General features: G+C 35.2%; 1 protein-coding gene across 1 annotated transcript in view; it reads left to right on the top strand.

Moving 5' to 3' along the window:
* Positions 1 to 22155, top strand: part of LOC149085369 (uncharacterized) — a 43763-nt gene extending 21608 nt beyond the window's left edge. The window contains exons 3-5 of the mRNA XM_089233352.1: positions 13943 to 14073; positions 15533 to 15590; positions 20283 to 22155. Coding sequence (XP_089089478.1) covers positions 13943 to 14073; positions 15533 to 15590; positions 20283 to 20413 — 320 coding nt within the window. The 3' untranslated portion in view covers positions 20414 to 22155. The remainder of the gene's footprint in view (positions 1 to 13942; positions 14074 to 15532; positions 15591 to 20282) is intronic.
* Positions 22156 to 22500: the final 345 nt, after the last annotated feature.

The raw sequence follows: 22500 nt of genomic DNA, 5'->3' as shown, positions 1-22500 counted from the left end.
CTCACTTCTCAAAGGTTTACTGAAAAATATTGGGTATTTTTCCAAATCCTATTAAACGCATCCATTTTTCCCTCCCTCTCTTATAATCGATATTCCTACATAATTCAAATAAGATACAAATTCTAAACTTGAGAAATAAATTTTTAAACTTTCCACTTTTCTCAAAAATGTTTGTTTCAATAGAATTTAGTATATGTCAGCTAAACTGTTCTCTCAAAAATTCAGAGCCACGATTACGCCAATGTAAGCGTGAAAGAAAAACTGGAATAAAAGTGAGTTAAGATTGCCTAAAAATTTGTTCACAACATAGTTTCTACTTGAAACATTATAAATTTATAAAATATTGCTTTTGAGAATTTCTTGCTCTAAGAATGAGATAAATTTGCCAGACGTACGGTAAAGTGTGATTATTGTTCGGCCTGTTTGGATTGTTGAAATAATATTTGTACATAAATGTTTTAACTTTGATCAAAGTTTAATCTCTAATATGTTTGACTTAAAAGCATGTGCAATTCTTAGGTAACGCACAAAGCGTAGTTATTATAAATTTCCAAGTACTCCCGTATTGAAGCTCTTGACCCTCAGGGAAACCATTGATAGGTACTGTTGACTTAGTTGGCGACATGCAATGATATTGAACATTTGCATGATCACATAAAAGAGAGAATTTGAGATGTGTTAAATAAATTGATAAACTGAGCTATGTGCGGCAAAAATAGAAAGCAAAGGTAAATACGACATCATAGCAGATACATGTATTTTATATATATATATAGTGAGATTTTTCTACAAGAAATCATACAAATACAACGCCACAACAGGCAAAAGGCCCAACGAGGTGGCTGATAAATGGCATTAACTGATAACAGTGGCGTCGGAGCCGGGGGTGCTGTGGGTGCTCGAGCACCCACGGAAGTTTGTAGAACGGGTTCGAGCACCCACAGAATTGATTCAAAAATCGAAATTTCCTGCATGAATCTCAAAACGGGCACCCACAGGTTCGAAACACTTCCGACGCCCCTGACTGATAAGATTATCTATATTCAAAATGTACATAATTACAGTCGTCCCTCGGTATTCATGGGGGTTACGTTCCAGGAGATCACCGCGAATAACACAAAACAAACTTTTGTTTTTCGATCCCTTGTTTTTATCTGCTTTGTGCGGCAGAAGTAGAAGACGGCGCCCAGTGATTATCGGCGATGTTTTCTGAAAGAATATTATAAAATATCTGTTAGCCGTTTCTTCTTCGATTCAGTTAATTTGTTAAAGCATGTTAACAAAGCTTCCTCTATCAATTTTTCTACATGGTGAAAAACGTACCAAAGATGGGTCTATGTCATGGAAACAATCTATTGTCGATTTAAACTTACGAAGTCCTTGCGCTATGTTGCTCATAATAAACGTGTCTTCCACTTCTTAATCGTCTTCATAGGGTGTCGCTAAGGTTTCAGGAGCAGTTAGCTTGATTTATCCCTCTTCTGTCGATTTCTGAATTGTTATTAATATTAATTCTTCAATTTTCTTCTATTTCCACATTCCCCCCTTCTTCATTCACTTGCTTCGCTAATGTGAAAATGTCTCTCATAATCTCGTCGACGTTTCTTGCATTTGCATCTTCTTTGATCACCTGCACAATAAGCATTGAGTAACGTGTATAGTGATCCATAAAAGTTCACATAACCCCTGATCATCAGCTGAATGCTAGATGTCGAGTTAAGAGGCACATAAATCCCGTTTACATGTGCAATATTGTGGTAGCATTGGGAGTGCTGGCACTCGCTTGACGACTTTTTCCCTTGTATGAGAAAATGGGGAATAGGAATTGCCCCTTCTATGTTGGGGATACTTGAGGGGTGTAACCTTAGAGGAGGTATATGTCTCCTCTAAAAGGGTGTAACCTTCTTTCCCATAATCTTTTGTGCTGAGTTTTAGAAAATCAGTTATTTGTGGATGATCACTGATTTCAAAACTGCGTACTTTAAATCGTCATACTATTGCTTGTTTCCATAGAAATTGCTTCTAAATGGTACTGGGAAAAGACTGGGGTGATGCTTGCCGGATACGAAAAATGCTGTTTACAATGGGAGACATTAAGTTTTGGTCTTGTCTTTTAGAACGTCCATTAAACTTAATATGAAACTGAAATTGCTGTATCACCAATTTTTGTTGAATCGACTTGTATATACCAATACTAAAAAATTCGATTCAATTATTCATTCAGATATTTTCAAGTAGGGTCACTTATCAAAATGTTATACAAAGGAATAACTATTTTACTATATTAACTTGAGATATCTAATCGATATTTTGTCAAACAAATCAAGCTAAATTACAACCTTTTAATGAAAATTTTAATCGAATTTTATTCAGATTGATCGAGTCGATTAAGTGAACTAAAATTTGTAACTGAGATTCACAATTGATCGATGAACCGATCCAATTGATTGGATCAGACCAGCCTTAGTTTTTAATAATCAACTATTGACTTTTTTTTTTCTACCAAGGCTACAAATGACGTCAATTGAGCCGTGTAATTTCCAAACCGGATAGATCCATTTTTTTCGATTTTCAGATTATGACATTTATCTTCAGTTTTCAGTTTTCCTACAGATCTGTCAATAGGCGAAGTCATAACATTCAAAAGCAGCTGGATGCTGTTCATTTTGCGGTATGAAAATAGCGGTTGGTTATAAAACCAGAAAAGTAAAGAAATCAGTTTCAAAAACAGATAGATCAAGATGCGCGTAGCCATAGATTGATCCCATAGCTTGGTTGCAAAACCAGATAGATCCAAAACAAAATATTTTTTTATCTTTCAAAGTAATACTTATACAGAGCTAAAATTTGGTCAAGTTTTAAGTAAAAGGTTGCAATATGCGACTATAATATTTTGAAGTGTTTTCAATAGAAATTTATGTTTGTCCTTCATATATTCACTTCAGTTGCCGATCAAATCGAAGTGATTGCTTATCTAGGATATTTTTCAATAATAACGTATTCTGATTGACCGTTGTTATAAAAGAAAATTTTATATTTAAACCAGAAAAAAAAAATGCCGAGTGCATCGAAGAAATGCCGTTATCGCAAATATTATACGAGTTACTTTTAAGCGTAAGAGATGTATATTTATATCTGCGGAAATATTAATGCGGTGGAATATATCGAGTTGCCTCGAAGGGTTTTTCATAACCACATGGGAACTTTTAAATTCGATTTCCGAAAGTAATCACTTTGGCAATGACATCCTCCGGGCGAATAGCCATGAGATGTCGTAGTCGAGGGATGATCTCGGTGTATGGAGTTTTGTAACAAGCAAGGAAAACTATGTTTTTTGGCCATGGATTGGATTTATACGCTGCGATGGCGTTAGGTTTAACCGTTCATTTTCATTTCATAGTGTCTATATTTCTCGTCCGAGTTATCGAATACTGCAACAGAAATTTGAAACACGGAAAGAAAATGGAGACGTACGAGGGTCGTTTGATAAATAAGGTAAAAAACGGTGTTTTCCGAAAAAAAAAAAATCCCATTTTATTTTTCAAGTCTCCTTTAAACTCCATACACTTTTTCGATGATGTTCAAATTTCTTTTTCCTGTCAAAAAATTGTAATTTCTCACTCTCCAAAGAAGTCATTTACAGCTGCAATGGTCTCTTCATTTGATGGACAATTTTTTTAAGGCCGGGATTACACTATAAAAGTTGTATAAAAGTTCTTTTTTTATGCAACCAATAAGCTTATCGGTTACATTCAAGCAAAATAATGCAACTGATAAGCTTATTGGATGCATTTGCCAAGTTTTATAAAAGAGGTTTTATAAAACTTTTATAGTGTAATCTCAACCCAACAAGAGCGAAACTTTCAATATTGGGAACAAGAAAAAGTCATGGGGGAGGGGAGTCAAATCCACAGAATTTGGTGGATAGAGAGATCAGTGCAAAGTAGAAATTTGGTCATTGCAATGATGTATCTGTGAGATGGGACATTGGCTTGGTGAGATAGGGGTTTTTTTGTGTGCGCATCAATTTTTTCCACTTCATCTGCAGCTATTCTTTCAAATTTCCCAAATATGACATTGTTCACCAGTTCTGTCAGTCTCTTCTAGGTTAGTGCAGTCTATTTTGAAAATGTCTTGAGAATGTATGTATATATCTCAAAAAAAATCTGGCAATCACTTTTCCAGCAGACAAAACAGTCTTTACCTGGTTTGGTATCGTTTTACCCAGCACCATCTATAGCAGAAGGTCTCCGCGCAAAACTCGTGACGTCATTGAAGATCATCGCACCTATAGTCATTGGATATAGCCGGCCGACGCATGCGCCATCTTCACCCTTTTTTAGTTCGATAGCTATAGGTAAGATTAAGACGCCTTCATATAACTTCATATAACGCATTCATGAACTTCTTCAGTGACGTCACGAGCTTCGCGCGGAGGCTTTCTGCTGTAGTTGGTGTTGTTTCACCACGATCCATCCACTGATTTGACTGTTATTTTGACTCTGGTGTACAATGGTGAATCCATGTTTCACTCACTGTCAAAAATCAACGCCGAAACTCTTCAATGTTATGTGCCAATATCAACAAATTTTCTTTTATGATGTCTTCTTCATTCGCTTTTGATTAATCGTCAGCAATCGCGACACACATATTGCACAAAGCATTTTCATTACCATTTTCTCACAGAGATTATTGTGAACCTGTTCTATTGAAAATGTTCCTAACATCGACTGTCTCAAGCATCTTCAATCTGTGATCTTCCATGACGATACCATGGAACTTTTTCAATGATTTCCAGGGTCATAGCATAAACCAGGCACCCAAGACAGCTTTTCCTCTGGGGATGCGTGAACCGTTTGAATTCGTTGATCCAAAAATAAATTATCTTTAATGATGGTGCAGTCTCCCATGAACTTATTAAAATTTGGCTTTGACTAGATAGCTTTCAACTTTTTGAAATTAAAAGGTTTTTTCACTGCAAGGCACTTATAATCATTCATTTTTAAAATAACTGCAAAAATCCGAACTTAAAACATCGTTAAAAAATGAACCACAAAGCTCTTGGTGCTCAAACTTGTTGTAACAGGTTTTAAACAGTGATGCTTAAAATTGTAAAAATCTGAAGACGATATTATAATAATTGTTTATACGTTTTGTAACTGTGTTTAAAAATTTTAAATAAAAGACATATCTAATAATTTAAGCTTACGGCTGTAGCTCATAAGAATTATAAAATGATAATAACAAGCCGGTGCTAAACTCAAGATTGAATCGATTGAATTCTATCATTCATTAGTTCAAATTATTTTGCGAAGAATTTTGATGTACCCATTGTCAAAACATTTCTTTTATTGCTTTTTTTTATAAATTTCAATTAAAGCTAGATTTCAGGGGAAGAAATAACCTTCAATAAATTGCTCGATTCACTCTTCATGAAATAATTCTGGAAATATTTCTTACGCCAGAACGCACGGAGTAGAAAAAAAATCAATTATAATTGAAGAAAAAATAATATCATTTAAAAAATGGAAATACGATATAGCCTAGACAAGCTTATTCAAATATTTGCCTCTTCTTTCATTTTTGAAAAGAAATAATTATTTTTTAACAAAATAATTTCTTTCAAATTCTTGCATCAACAAATAATAATAATATTATTAACGATTTCCTCATGGGATCTAATTATGTTTTCGGCAGACGATCGATTTTAGGTATTAAATTTTTTCTATCATTTCATTTTGCAATTTCATGTTTTCATAATAAAAATATAATTATATCTCTGATTAATTCAATATTTTAACTTATATTTCACTTCGTGTCAGATGTTTTGCAACTACTAATTAGTATAGTACACTCGGGTAATATGGAATACCGCTTTTATATTTTCGATTTCAATTTAGAACATGGTAGAAACCTATATTTCTATAAAATTTGGTTTCTTGTCTTTGCATTGATAAGTGTATCACATTTATAAATAAATATTGTAACTAAGAAAAGTGCATTTAAAAAATAATAATTTTTATGAGGTAATATGGAATATTAGGGGGGGGGGGTTCAAAATGAAGAAAACTAATTCGAATTGATCAAAAATAAGATTTAATGAGTCTATGACAATGAAAAATAAAAATTTCATCCTTTGCTTTTGCAGTTGATGATGCGGTGGTGTCATAGTCTATTTAAAGACTATCACCACCAAGAGTCACAAATGTAGTCTTCGCATTCTGTCCCAAAACTGTCAAGGTGGGCCCATAGAGAACAGGACACACATTATTTCTAGACCTTTCCTCTTATATCTCACTAAACTTTCCATCTTGAAGAGATAGTCTAGCCCAACTCAGATAATACTTATAGTTTCCATATTAATCGACGCACTATCTGTAGGCGCGGTAGTGTCCAGTTCGATAAGATACTCGGCTGAAGCACCAAAGAATGTTTAGAGGTGTCGCGAGTTCGATACCCGGCTCGTCCTTGTCAGAAAACTTTCCTGACACAGGGGTACAACAGAAACGGCGGCATGACCACATAAAAAGATTGCTACAGCAGGGAGTCCCACATCGAGGGGTTAGCACACTAACCTCTCGATGAGTATAAAAGAGGCTGCCGTTCGGAATCGACAATGAATTGTAGGTCCTGTTCTAATTTGTCCTCGTGTGCAGAAAATGACCTGGGTGCGACAAAAAAAAAAAGATCAATGAAATGACACACCATCTGTGAAAAAATAGCGTTTCATCTAGTCGGAGAGAATTGCTAGTTAAAATTGAGCGCAGCACAATAAAATACAATACTTGTGATTTACATTGTGGCTTAGTTTCAAATTATTGGGCACATTTCCAATAATTAATAAACACTTTTGAAAGCATGCCCAAGTAAAGTTCTGGAAGTGGAACACAAATATTCTCCTATAGCAACCATGATGATAACCGAGCGACACTGACTTTATAGTATCATGGGAGCACACATTTTGAATCACTGTTCCATTTGGGAGGCCATACCTGAAGTCAGAGAAAACCTGGTATCCCATATTAACCGAAAATGTACTAATATGTAATTTCGTTAATATTTATGAAGATGTGTGTTAATATCTTGGTTCAGAGAAACTCAAAAACATTTTGTTTACTGCCGATGAAAAGAAATAGTTTTGAAATCGAAAAGGAATAGATTAGAATATTGCTTAATATTTGTGATAATGTTTTGCGTGCTTTAATAAATCTTTCACAGTGAGTGATTGCTTTAGGCAATCAGTAAAAGCGCCACGCTAAAATATTCCGGTTCTGCTAAACACGTTTGTCATCGTCGCTCAGTGCTGAGAGTTTGAGCAGGAGTATGATTCGGTACTTATTCGACCGTACCAAGAGGCAAGCTGTCGTTTAATTTGCGATCCAGTGTTCCGTGTAAATGATGAAATCCCGGAAGTTGATGACCACACAGCCGGGATAATTCGCCTTCACGAAGACATCAACACAGCAGCTTGAACCGAAGCATTTCTCTTGACATAGTCATTGTAAAAATGCGCTAACAGTATTTAGAAAATTTCCGAATTGTTTAAAATGAATTTTGATCTTCGTATCTTATATCGATGCTACTAAACTGAAGAAACCGTACACTGTATCGCCGATTGGCAATTTCAGCCATGGTGGACTGGACGTGTCGGAAGGCGAATTTATCGCAAAAAAAGAAAGGACATACAGTAAAAGTCTGTTATATAACGACAGTTCACAATCTCGAGAAAAATTGTCGTTAAAGACAGACCTCCCGTGATAAAAGAGAATTCCCATTTTTTGCTTTATCAGTTTATAATACTGTAGAAAATTGCTACTCCAACTCTTTTAAACCATTTCGTTCTGCTATTAAGGAATGAATAGAACTCTTGTCATGTTTTTTTCTTCTCACAGTAGAAATTTTCTAAGGGCGGTATATTCACCGTTTGATATAAACTAGTCATAATTTTTTGGATAGGATATCGACACGGATTGGTTAAAAAACCAAATTTGACCAATCTGTGTGTGAAAAATTTACAAAAGGCATTTTGTGGTCGGAAATGCCATCAAAAACTGAGAAATCAGGAACCGGGATTTTATTTGAAACCGCAATTAGGGTCTAATGTAGAGCTTGAATGGTTCGAGATTCTTGTCGGTTCTAGAATAGTTTGAACAAGATTAAATTTAAGGAAAAGAAAAAGAACTCTATTATTAATAAAATGGTTAACCGAGAGAGACTCCAATTTGTGCCAGTCAATTCCGGGTAGGTTCCAGTCACCAGCTATGATAAGGTGGTGTGAATTGGGAAATTTATCTAAAATTGATTCCAATTCGATGAAACAGTGAGGATCTGGGGCAGGGGGTAAATAAAGAGAAAATATTACAATAGGAGTGCAGAACGCTACTCAGCCCCAACGATTTCGAGGTTGGTATCCAAAGAAATTTCAAGAAAAGGAATGGAGCTGTTAAAGACAAAGGGCAACGCCCCATCCCCGGGTGTTTCTATCTTTACGAAACGCAAGGTAGTTAGGAGGTAAGAACTCGAAATTGCTGATATTACTATATAACCAGGTTTCAGTGACAGCAAGAAAATTTGGGTTGTGAGCTAACAAAATATGGATTCAAATGAATGAATTTTATTGGAAATGCTTCTTGCATTTATAGTACCGATTTTGAAGGAGTTTTTCCGAGGTGCTACTAGGGAATTTGAGGTGGCGGAGTTTGGGGTGCGAAGCCTATAGGGTAGGTGGAAGAAGATTTAGGGAAGTCAGACGGGGGGGGGGGGGTAGGATTACAGTGAGATTGGAAGATCGGGAAAAGATATCATTAGCATTTTGGGATCCCAAATGTATTTAGTGTTATTGATGATGGCAAAGTTATGAAAAAGTTTGACTTTCAGACCAGCATCGCAGAATTTCTGGAAAGCCCTTCAAATCTGTCCCCGCAGTCTGCGGGTCTCGGGAGAAAAATCCTCGGAAATGGAAATTCCACTATTTTTTAATTTTGAGGCGTTTTTAAGAATTTCGGTTTTGACTTTGTATTTATTGAATTTAATTATTGAGAGTCTAGGTCCGAACAGCATATATTGAAGGATTAACTCGAGGAAAAATTCGAACTATTTTTTTTTAGTTGCAGTTTATTAAAATTTTTCCAAACTCTGAGATGCCCACCTTAACTTTCAATCAACAATATTGCAGTTAGAAACATTGAATTTTTTTTTTTATGTTGGACTCAGGAAAGACAGGGCAATGATATCCTTAATTGGATAAATTTTATACCTCAGTACATATACGGCTCCTGGGGAAAAAAATAACATCTAAAAGTCCCTCAAAATCGAGTCCCTCAAGGATCGGTTATGGTCCCGCTGCTATTCATAATTTTTATTAACGATCTTTGTAACCTCGACATAGTAGGTAAAATTATAACCTTTGCTGATGACACAGTCATACTTTATTCAGGAACGGAGTATTTGGCACTCACTGACATTATTAACAACGACTTCATCAAAATTAGAAATTGGTTTCAATGCAATGATTTACAAATAAATGTAACAAAAAGTAAATTTATAAATTTTTCTCTTCAATCCATTCCTCAAATCAACCATGATATAACTTTCCATGTCTGTTCACACTTCACCTCGTGCACGTGCCAATGTCTTGAACAAGTAACATCCATTAAATACCTTGGCGTTCATATTGACCAAAATTTGAAATGGAAATCGCATATTAAATACCTTCAAACTCGGCTCCGTTTCATTTTATATAAGCTCTATCATCTGAAACCGTACATTAATAACCATTTCCTTATAACATTCTATTATTCAATGTTTCATTCATATTTAATGTATGGTCTCTCAGTTTGGGGAGGAGATTATCTAACTAATATTAAGCCTATTATTTCTCTCCAAAATAAAGCTATCAGATGCATCACTAATGATTATGTTACCCCTCTAATTGATCAATTTCATCGATTAAGAATTCTCCCAGTTTTACCTACTTTTATAAATCCTTATTAATAATAAAAAAAACACCAATACTCCTTACCTCTTAACGTATCCCGTACTTCTGCTCGTCTAAATGCCATCTACTCACTGCCATTAGTTCATAAAAATATTCTTAAAAAGCACTTTTGCTTTCTGATTCCAAAATTCTATAATAATCTACCCAGAGAAATCACTGACACTACTGCATTTACTTCCTTTAAAAAACGACTCAAACTTTACCTGCTCGAATTCATTAACATTGAGTCCCATTTCTGATTACATCCTCTAACATTATGCTTAATTAAATCATATCTTTAAATCGCCTCCCATAATCCTGTACAAATTCATGTGTTGGCTCCATATTTATTATGTATATCGTTAATATGTTATTAATATTTTTTTCTTTTGTGTATTTCGGGTCAATAGTAAGTCTATATTAAGAACTCATGTTGATATTATTCATATGTAATTTTTATCACCTCCGCCGTTGCATGAGAATATCCTTTATTATTTGTATTGCAATTTTTAACATTTATTTTTTGTTATAATTATACTATTTTTATCTGTAACTACTATCTTTTTTATATTTTTTTCCCGTCATATATCTGAAAATAATATCACTGTACTATATTTTTTAAACCTATTCATTGTAACAACCAGTATGGGACATTTGTCTCCTTGGTTGCCAATAATATCGTATAACATGTATTCACACAAATTGTAAAATAAATTTGAAATTTAAAAAAATTTGAAAATTGAAAAATGAGCACGTTTTGATACTTTCTAATTTCTAATTGAAAGTATCTTTCTATAACCAACGGTTGAGAAGGAAAAAGGGCTAGGTGAGGACAAGGCAAATATGGGCAGGGAAATGCAGATTAATGGTAAATAATGATTGATTTTATACTGAAATCTTAGGGTATTTTCTTAAATTTTCATTTAGAAAAAAATAGTACGTGACACACCGGATCCAGCTAGCATTACAGTCCGTCTCAATAGTTTAGATAATGCACTTTTCTTAAAGTAACAAGACAAATATGGTGAGATAATAGCATCTGAAGCATTTCTACATTTACAGAAAAAACAATTTCTACGAAAGAACATTTAGAACATAGTTTCCCAACCTTTTTTGTCCCATCGCCCCCTTCTTCAGAAATGTTTTTCTCCCATCGCCCCCCAACGCAATCTAACCCATAGAATCCCATGTTATACCCGTAGCTTCTACCGCCCCCCTTTTGACTTTGTCTAAACGTTTGCGTCGATTATTTAATGTTTATTTTGTGATTATGTCTATAAATTGCATAGTCTAATTTTATTTGAAAATAAAGTACGTGTTCAGCCTAATAAGTGGTGATTAATTTGTGATTTTGCAATTAGTAGTTTTCTTATAATGTGTGATCTCAACTAGTGTTTAAACTTTTGCGGTGCACTGTAAGTAAGAAAATACGTGCAGAAACCATTGTCCTGGGCCGTGTCATGAACATATTAAAATAAAATAAATAAACATTACTCATTGAAACATCTACACAGTTGTGTGCCACAATATTAACTTTTAATCAAGTACTCAAAAAAATTCGCTACAGTTAATCTAACTTAAAATCTGTTAATTGAATAGACAAATTAAATCAAGATAATGAAAGAATAATTTTCATATAAAACAAAAACACCATCATCTCTCACGCAAAAACAGAAGGCCATAACGTACGTGACATAAAAACAAACATTCTATAAGGGCCATAGAAACTCTTAAAGTTGAAAATTCGAAATGTGCTAACCAAGTAAAAGTGCATAGGTACAATGAGTATTGAGAATGATGAGAAGAGTCACGAAAAGAAAACTTTCGCAATGATACAGAGAAATATATTTTCCGAATAAAATTTCCCAAATCACTTTTAATAACAATTATCTATGTATTTTGGGGTATCTAATGGGTATCAATTATATGCACTAGACGTCCCTAATCTCATATTTAAAACCATCTTTCGCATGATCGATTTTGAAAAACTTTCCTCAAAACTTACAAAAATATAACACCATATTTTTACTACTTATATTTATCATAAAAGAAAGCATGCTGAGAGAGAGAGAGATAGTACATATAAAAAACTATACTGCATATTTATTGAAGGAAAAAAGAATTTTTCCGGAAGTGTGTAGTAAAAGAGTTTTAAAATTTATTCCGCTTAGTTTCACTGTGAATCTGAGAACGAAATTCGGAAAATAAAACAGAGCTTACAGTTAAAAGTGCAGACATGATAGCCGACATTAGCCATCAAAAGCAGACGCTGCCGTAAACTATTTCAGACTGTGTAATAGCGTTTTCCTAACACGTTTTGTAAAAGAATGCGTGTTCTACAAACATTTCCCGATAAGTTCAAAACATCTTCCATTTTTGCAGGTATTTTACGAGTTTGAGATCGTTCTCTTAAACCCAGTTATTTCGAATATATGTATATATATCAAATGTACTTTAAAATAGCACTATAGCGTGAAAATAGTGAACGGGTGTTGAAATCTGGAGTATAAAATGTACCTCAACAACATTTCACTTCAAAGACATGGGATCTGCCATTGTTACGCGATGAAGTTTTCTTTCGACTCGTTTAATTCGTTTCGATATTTTCTGACTACGGTTCTAAAATGCTCTTTAAGAAGAGAACGCGACTTTGCACCAGAGGGCTTTTATTTCAAGCTGGATGCATCACTTGTTATCTGACAGTTGTGAATCTTTATTTTGATCCAAAAACACCTGAGGGGAGTTTTGAGCTTCTCGTTTGAACTTTGGCATTTTAAGATTATTTTTACGTTTCAAAATATATTTTCTCACAATTTCTCCTTCTCACTTACTCTTATGATTGATGTAATAAAAAAAATAAAATTATTAATCTCTCGGTTATATATATTACCATACAAAAAATTTCGTCTTAATCATTTAAAAATATCACTGATTGTGTTGGTTGTGTTTCTTTTTTTTTTTTTTTGTTTAATATGGTGTTCTGGTACATGTACTTCTATTTTTTTTTTTCGGCATCACTTGTTGAGTTTCGTGCTTTGTTTTATTAGAATAAGCTGTTGACTTAATTAAACTGTTGAGTTAGCAGTCAGAATGTCAGCGTCTTTGGCATTAAGTAACGTAATTATTTCCAGTATCCATTATTTTTCTTTTAAGGTTGTAAGAGTGATTTTTGTTTGAATTCGGGTGAAAGACTTCACAGAAGTGTAACGATCTAATTGCTGTTCCAAATAAGTTGAAAACAAGTCTTATAGAGGTTTAACAAAACACTTGAAAAAGTCTCAATCTGATAAAATTTATTTAGTTTGTTTAAATAGGGCGTTTCCAAGCTCTTAAAGATAGGAAGTGTTTAGCAATTCGACCCAAAATGATCCGATTTCGCTTAGAATTTCTATTCATAAAACACGATTAAATAAACTTGCTTCTCGTTCGCTTTCAAGTGTTAAAACAAAGACGAAGATACTAAAGGATTGGTTGATTTTGTTTAACACAAGTCCGTTTCGTTAAAAGTGGCATTCAGGGCTAATAACACGGAAGAGTATCGGTAGGATAATTCGATTGTAAATGCAATTCAGGTTTGCTACATCAACCTTTGGTAAGAAATTGAAGTAAGTTTATTCTGTTTAATCTATTATAAGTCTATTCTGTTTATTCCATCTCCTGGAAGTCGATTCGAACCTCATTTTACTATATCCATTGACGAACTACTTGATCTAGTATGGCATGATTTTCTGGTAATCATGCGGTGAAATAGCGTGGAAACAAAATGTTTAATTACGAATTCTTTTATTTGCTCTTTTTCAACTTTCCTCATTTAATTCAAAGTTTTCATCCTTTACAGATGTCACGATTCATTCAAATGATTATACTATATAGAAACACAAAAGAATGAACCTTTAACCTTGTAATATTGTAAAGTTGTTTAATAAAAATTTATGTATTAAATTCATTAATAAAATATAATTTCAGATAATTCGAAGTATCTGAAATGTTACCAGTGTGGATCGTATAGCACTTCTGGTTCCGGATCGGTAGCACCATGTTACAGCTATGATAAAACCAACTTGAAGCCATGCAAGGAAACTGACACTCATTGCGTGGTAGGTCAAGTCTACATTGTTCTGTTTCATTGATATGCTTTAGATGTATGTACATCAGCTTAGTTATGTATTGGTTGCCCTACTGCATCACATCTTGGCATTTAACCGAATATAACGCACAATAACGCACTGATGATTTCAAAAGGATTTCAGATGCTTAATCTTAACCAGAATTTAGATTACAGAAAAAACCTCGCTACAACGATACTCGATACAACGATAAATCCTTCTACAACGGTATTTTTTCAAATCTTGTTTAGAATTTCCTTAAGTATAATGTTAAACTCCTTTCGATACGACGATATCCTTTACTACGATAAATCCCTCTATAACGATACTTTTTATGGATATTTAAAAACCGCTAAAATGATATTCTTTATTTTTCACTCGAAATCCACCCTCAATATATTATTAATAGAGCTCGGAAGTTCAGGCAAAATGCCATAAATGTTTATTAGTGAATTTCAGAGACCACCATAATCTATAAAACTTGGATATTTGGAGCATTGAGAACTTCAAAAAAGAATTGTTCTTTTTAGAATTTTCTAACTGCCAGTATTAGTTAGCATCAGAAAGCCCCCCATTAGGGCTCCATTTAGACGCAAATAAGTGATCTGAGAGATTGGTGTTGCCATGCATTAACTTCGCTTTGACCGGATGGCGTTAGACGTCAATGATTTTGTTTCAGATGAACGCAGCCCATGTTAGAAAAGCAGTGGAAAATTATTATTTATTTTTTTTGGTAGTTGTAGTCCTGGAATTGACCTAATCCTGAGGGTCTACTAACATTTTATTTTGGGCTTGAAATCAATTTAACTTGGATAATATTGCAGTTATTATAAACTATAATTGAAACAATAGACGGATCAAGTGCGACCAATTTTTCAGCTAGTTTTTGGAGAGAGAGAGATCCCCAATACCTTATATATATAGTTTTTAGTTCGTTTTTTTTCCTTCCAAAAATTATAAATGCCTCTTTTTAGTGCCTATTTTAGACATTTTTAGTGCTTTTTTGCCTACCTATTTCGACCATTTTTAGTGTCTAAACTTCCGGACTCTAATTATTAAATTCCTCACAAGTTTTCGTTCTTTCGCGATTTTTTAACAACAACGATATTTAGCGCAATCTACCCTTCGAAAGTTGTTAATGAAGGTGGTAAAGCTACTTTCTGTGTAGTACACACAAGTTTTGTGAATTTTATTCATCAATTAGAAAATGTTTTGCTGCGAATAAACACTTTAAATACATTTTATGGGGAATAAACAACGCCAATTCAGAAGAGATGCCAACAAGGGCATAAATTTTTCGTCATCTGATTCTACCTCTCGATATAACGATAACCTTTCTACAACGATATTTTTCCTTGGTACGTGGAGTATCGTTATATCGAGATTTCACTGTATTTAAAAAAAGCAGTTAAAGAATGAAAAGTTTTCTTATTTCTTTTTGTTTTTATAGAAATACGTAAACGAGGGGATAATTGTCCGCCAATGCCTCGCTGAATGTAAAACTGGAAGTAAGTGATATAACATTCTAATAGTTTATTAAGAAAGAAAGAGAAAAAAAAAACCACAATATATATAAATATATAAATACAGTATTCTACTCAAGGGATCGCTTGATCCCTTGTTATCACAATCCTGATATGAATCTTGATCCCTTTCTATCACAAAATTTTTAGATAGGTACTCTATGAGTGTGTCTTTTTTTTGTCTGTGTACGTTCAGATTGCAAGTTTAAAAATATTTTTCGAACAATTACATGAACAACTGAAGTATTCACGTTGCAATACTTCGATCGCGGATGAAACGGTGCTGGTTATTCTAGAAGAATCACGAATATAGAAGAGTGAAATTCACTGGTAGGTAAAATCACACAGCGTTACAAATTTGGCGCCTGGAATTTTTTAACTGATTTCGACTATATATGGTGAGCTGGTTTCAAATATAAAAACAGTTTTTCTGTATCTCTCAGCTCTAGTTTTTGAGATTCAGCACGACTAAATTATGAAATATTTTTATACTTTCCTGACACAGGGGTACAACAGAAACGGCGACATGACCGCAGAAAAAATTGCTACCGCAGGGAGTCGCCCATCGAAGGGTTAGCGCACCAACTTCTCGATGAGTATAAAAAACAAGCCTGCCGTTCGGAATCGGCAATAAATTGTAGGTCCCGGTCTAATTAGCCCTCGTGTGCAGAAAATGAACCGTGGTGCGACAAAAATGATCAATCAATAGCCAGAAATTTCGTTCGGAGGTGGGAGGTAGACCACTTGCATTTCGGGGGGAACCAAACCCCCAAGCCCCCCCCCCCTCGCTACTGCCTTGACTTGCACCGTTTACCCGAAAATCTAAGCCAGTGGTGCGCAAATCGTTGGTCGCATCAATAAACTAGGGGGGTCACGAGAGATTCTCCACAAAATAGAAACTTCCAAATAAGAAATTCATTTTTGTTTACAAATATGTTAGAACTAAAGAATGCCTTTATTCAGCTTAGCTAATTACTATGTATCATACAATGTGATTTTATCAAATTCTACTTGTACAATAATCAATATATCGGCTCCATCATGCCAGAATCACGAATGTGCAATGTGCTAGCGAAAAAAAAAAGCGTGAGAGAATCATCCGATTTCAAAATTGTATGTTTCTTAAAAATTAAAAACACAGAATAGAATGATAAGTAATATGTGAATATACGGAGGGAAATGTGTCCACGTTTTATGAACAATTTTTTTAATGGTCGATTTCAAGTGCAGAATAATTTTGAAATTGGATGATTCTTTCTTGATCACCCTGTATACGAAATCAATTACCATACACCTCGCTACACTTCCATCTTACATAAACGCGCGACACTAACTACATCAAAAAACAAAGTAAATATTTATATGATATTTAAAAAACTGAATATCTTTGGAAACAATATCGCCTAATTAAAATCGGAACAACCATTCCGAAAAGGTATTTTGTGGACAGCACGGTTACTGGCAAAAAAAAAAAAAATCGGAATGTTTCAGGAAACCGGGACATATGGTCAACGTGTGTGGGGGTCGCTGATTAAAAAAATTTTTTTTTGGTCAAAAGGGGGGTCGAGCTTCAAAAAGTTTGCTCACCACTGACTGATCTAGGCGATACTAGTGAGAAAGAAGGTGAACGGTTTCACCAGCACATAAAGGCCAAGAGGGCCGATACCGGAGCAGATGCCAGATGGGATATTCATATGATGGCAGATTACTGTTGGAATCTGCAAAGAGACCGTCTGAACAAAGTTCACTCAAGCATTTCACACAAAATTGGAGTGGAATTCACACAAAAGAAGCTTTCGGAGTGGAAAATAAATTTTCCTTTTATTCTTATCTGATTCTTTTCATTTCTGATTTTTAATTAAGCTATTTAAATTTACAGGAGTGTTGCTGTGCTTCTTTTCAGTCAATTGAAATGATAAAAATTAATTAAGCAAATTATTTTTTTAATTTAACGCCTATACGCTAAGCCGAATTTAATGTGTTAACGTGAAAAACGCTATTTTCATATCTCCCAAACAAGAGCTGATAGGCAAAAACTCTAATGTCATATTCGTTTTTTCAGCGCATGAAATAAACATAAAGTCAGTTGAAAAAACCCCGCCACCAAAATTGATGTTGTGCAGTGTTATAGGAGGAATTTAATTCCGAGTAACGAAATTTATATATGCATGTAAGTCCGGCATTTTGATCGAACAATCTGGTGTTGCTCACTTCGCACACGCTTTCAAGTTATTATTTTCAAGATTTTTTATAATAATACGAGTTTTTTTATAGCATCAACATAATCTAGGAGGTCAAGGCTCGTGTGATAATATTTTGTATTAATGCTTCATCATGTTTTACAAAGACTAGAATTTTTTTAAATTTTTATCTCAATAGAAATTTCATGTTTTTCATGTGTGTGCATGTATATACAGGGTGATGCAGAAAAGATGAGGAAAAACTTTAAGAGGTGATAGCACACGCCAATACAAACAATTGTCATCAAAGAATGCATGGTCTAACATGAAAAGCAAACGCGCTAGCGCATTTCGAAACGGCCGCTCCGCAAACGTTAAAACGGCATTCCTGTTGAAATATATCGGATAAAAGAACACCATGCATGCAAATGTAACCTGGAGAAGAAGAAGAAACCTTATGCAAGTCTGCGTCACAGTGAATAAAAGGCGCGGACACCAGCCCTGTGAAGTTATTCCAGCGTGCAGCCGTTATAACGTACGGGATAATGGCGCACTTTAGTAATACTGAAAAAGCAGCCATGCATTTCATTTACGGAGCAGCAAACTGAAGTACCACAGAGGCAGCACGAATGTACGGTGTACGTTATTCGTACACCGTACATTCGTGCTGCCTCTGTGGTACTTCAGTTCCACAGTGGAAACGTTCCTGGGGATTCTACGGTGTACGTTATTCGTACACCGTAGAATCCCCAGGAACGTTTCCCCTAGTTTATTCGATCCCAACAGGTGGTTGTCCAATCCGAAAACATTTGCGCGCTTGCATCGGCAGCTGTGCGAAACGGGATCCTTTCTTGCTTCCCGGTCTGATGCAGATCGTACAAGGACTGCCAGAACAGCAAGTTTTTGAAGACGAGATTATAGAGATGGTGGCAGATCAGCCAACTACAAGCACGTGAGCTATGGACCGTAGCCTTGGTGTGCCACAATCCACGACATGGTGGGTGCTGAAGGGTGAGAGGTTGCACCCATACCATTTTCAACGAGTCCAAGCTGTTGAAGTGAATTCTAAGTTGAAAGAAGAAGATTATGCTCGTCAATTAGACTTCGCCCGCTGGCTCTTACAGCAGAGTGCAGCATGCCCAGATTTTGCGGCAACTGTTCTTTTCTCCGATGACTTTCGCACGAGATGGTGCATTTAATACCCACAATAAACATGTCTGGGCTTCTGTAAATCCACATGCCGTATATCGACATGCGCATTAGCGACGCTTCTCCATCAATGTTTGGGCAGGAATCATTGGCGACCACCTAATAGGACCGAATCTTCTGCCGGAATGCCTTGACGAGGGGAAATACCGGACGTTTCTGCAAGAGGTGTTGCCAGACATGCTGGAGGATGTTCCAATTGCCCTCCGGCGGCGTATATGGTTCCAGCACGATGGAGCTCCAGCCCATTTTGGGTGAAATGTACGGCACTATTTGGGTGTCACTTTTCCAAACCGATGGATCGGGCGAGTTGGTCCTGTAGCTTGGCACTGTTCCAGCACGATGGAGCTCCAGCTCATTTTGGGTGAGAGGTACGGCACTATCTGGACGTCACTTTTTCCAAACCGATGGATCGGGCAAGTTGGTCCTGTAGCTTGGCCACCACGATCGCCCGATCTGTCGTGTCTTGATTTCTTTTTGTAGGGACAGCTGAAGAGTCTGGTGTATGAGACACCTCTTACGAAAGTTTTTAACAACTGGCTGTTGCGAAGATGAACTTTTGAAAAGAGAGAAAAATTCAACTGCCTTTGCGGGGAATCGAACCCACTCCCTAGGCCACTAGACTAGAAAGGCAACGAATCTCTCAATTTTTCCTTGCAGCTCGTGTGCACTGAAAGGGACCGTCGACCGTCTTTCATTCAGTGCACACGAGCTCCAAGGGAAAATTGAGAGATTAGTCTAGGGCGTTCACCCGGAAAGTGAAAGGACGTGAGTTCGATTCCCCGCAAAGGCAGTTCAATTTTCTCTCTTTCCAAAAATTCATCTTCGCAATAGCCAGTTGTTAAAAACCTTCGTATGATAGCGGAGAGTGACGTTATCCTTTCATGAGACTCCTCTTGCTTGTGAAGAGCACCTAACCGCAAGACTTTCAGCTGCTGCTGTGGAGGTTCGCGATATGCCTGGAATATTCTAGAGCGTTCGCCAATCCCTCCTTCGCCGCTGTTCTTCTTGTATCACCGTTGGCGGTAGCTCTTTCAAGCAATTATTGTAAACTATTCATTAAAATTGTTTTTTTAACGTAGACGTTATTCTTGTATCCTCGTATTCCTTACTCCTCGTATCCTCGGTTTTACTATGTTGCGGCACGTTTGCATTTCATTTTAGACCATGCATTCTTGGATGAAAATTGTTTGTTTTCGTGTGTACTACCACCTCTTAAAGTTTTCCCCATCTTTTCTGAATCACCCTGTATATTTTATTATTATTCATGTTTGTTGTGTATTTTTCTCAGCCTATGGTCTTACTGAATTGTATTGCTGCGACGAAGATGGATGTAATGGAGCTGCGGTTACGAAGCCTCATATGATGATAATGATCATGCTTGTCATCATCACTGCTGGAATTTTCATAACCCTTCTCTGAAGAACATGTATGAAATTCTTGTTTTCTGGCTTTTTTTGAAAAGAAAAAAAAAGCCGGGAATGGGATGAAAAAAACTTTATGTGTAAATGAATTCAATATTCATTGCCAATGGATTATGTGCTAATCGTGGTCTTCGTTTTCGTGACTCTTCGAGATGAACATAAGGCGAGTATGGAAATGTATCCACTTTAAAAGTTTCATACATGGGAAAATTTTCGAAGAAAACAGACTGGAGAAAAATCATTATGCGAATGTATTAATGATTAGTTATTTATCTCAAAAAATAATTTTATAAGAGTAAATTAATAACTACTCCACAACTCATCGGTTCTATATTGGCTACAGTATCTTCTTTTTTGTACGAATCATCTTGAACTGGTTCGAGTATTTCTCATTTGTAAGTTTTGATGGGGCTCCAAACTTACTCTTGAAAACTTATTGTAATAAAATTCTTTTTTTCATTTTCTAAAGCAAATGTGATTGTTCTATGTTTGTTAATCATTAAGAAAAATATTATTAGTTCTAATCTATACGTGAAATATATTTGATTTCAAATGGTTTTTTTTTAAACATTATATACGTTCATATTCATAATGATACTACGTTTTAAAGCCGTAATTGATGCAGTAACATGAATCCTAATTGAAGGGGAAAATAAAAATACCGGTATATATAGATATTGACAAAGAAAGATGAGAGTGGACGCATACGCCTATAAATGTAAAATATAAGATCCAAACAGTTGTAAATTACAGCACTCGAGTCCATACAAATTTTGGACAGATCGACAAAAACAAAAAATTCACCCACCTTTTGATCAAGAACAATATAAAAATCTAACAATAATGAGTTTGAAAATATTACTTTTCTCTATCGTTAACAGAACTTAGACTCATTTCCATACTCGCCTGCCTTTCGTTAATCTTTCAAATATGTTGTTTTTTCTATAATTATTACTGTGTGGAGTCTGTTTGAAGGGTCACGTCTTTCTAATGGAGAAAGGTTTATGCTTTATTAGGCATAAGAATCGAATAAGTAAAGAGTGACAAAAAATAAACACGCGAGCAGAAAATGTCTTTTCTTTAATGATGATAAATATTGAACCTCCGAAATACTATCGATAATCGACCAAAACATTAAATGTATTCCTATTCCATTTTCGCTCTTGCAAACATTCTTGTATTAATGCATGTGCCTGTGGCAAATAAATGATTTTACGAAATTCAGATAAAATACAATTTTTCTTGAAGTATTGGGAAATAATATTTAGAATATTGATGTTGGCCAGCAGAGCTGCATTTTTTTATATGTGTGAATTCAATATACATTTAGATATAGTAATAAGAAATTCGTTAGAACATTTTTAAATTGCATGCTAGTCACTTTCTTTTAATCGCTGTAAATTTATTTGCGAACCCAAGTGAAGAGCTTACTTAATTTATTTCACATTTATGAAATAATTTTTAGCCATAAGAACAGTGAACAAAGAAGAGATGGGTTGCATAAATAATTTGAAATTTTAATTTTTCAAAAATTTCAACGGGGACTGAGCAAGTTAAACGGCTTTTGCTGCAGGAATCTAAAAGGCATTCTTCATCGTGATTGATGACTTGAAACATTTAAGTGATATATAGCGAGATTAAAATATTTTGTTGCTAAGTGTGACGTATTTGTGCGGATTTCAATATTCTTGACATTTTCTGTACATTGTTCTCAAAATTAAAAACTAGATATCTGCCTGATCTCGTCTTTTTTTTTATTTATTTCTATACATCTGATCAATGTGTAAATATACTTTAGCATTCAATTATTCACATAAACAATAAATTTAGCTACGTTGGTGTTTCCTCACAAATCGTCAGAGCTATCAGTGACTTACTGTCCGAAAGAACTCAAAAGGTTCGTGTTGGAAGCTGTTTGTTGGGCCCTGTGCAACCCCGGCCATTTTATAAAAAATTTTCACTGGTGGGGCACTTAGGAAAAAAGGGCACTCAAAGAGGAATCTAGTCCAGTCAGAGGCATACACGGGGAGGGGGCATAGGGTACCGTTCCACTCCCCCAGAGACAAAAAAATTAAAATATTCTTA

The sequence above is a fragment of the Pholcus phalangioides genome, unplaced genomic scaffold (assembly GCF_987345545.1).
Source record: "Pholcus phalangioides strain wild (caught in Gottingen) unplaced genomic scaffold, Ppha-v1.0 ptg000007l_1, whole genome shotgun sequence".
In the NCBI taxonomy this organism is placed as follows: Eukaryota; Metazoa; Arthropoda; class Arachnida; order Araneae; family Pholcidae; genus Pholcus; species Pholcus phalangioides.
This window is presented reverse-complemented; position numbering and strand designations above follow the sequence as displayed.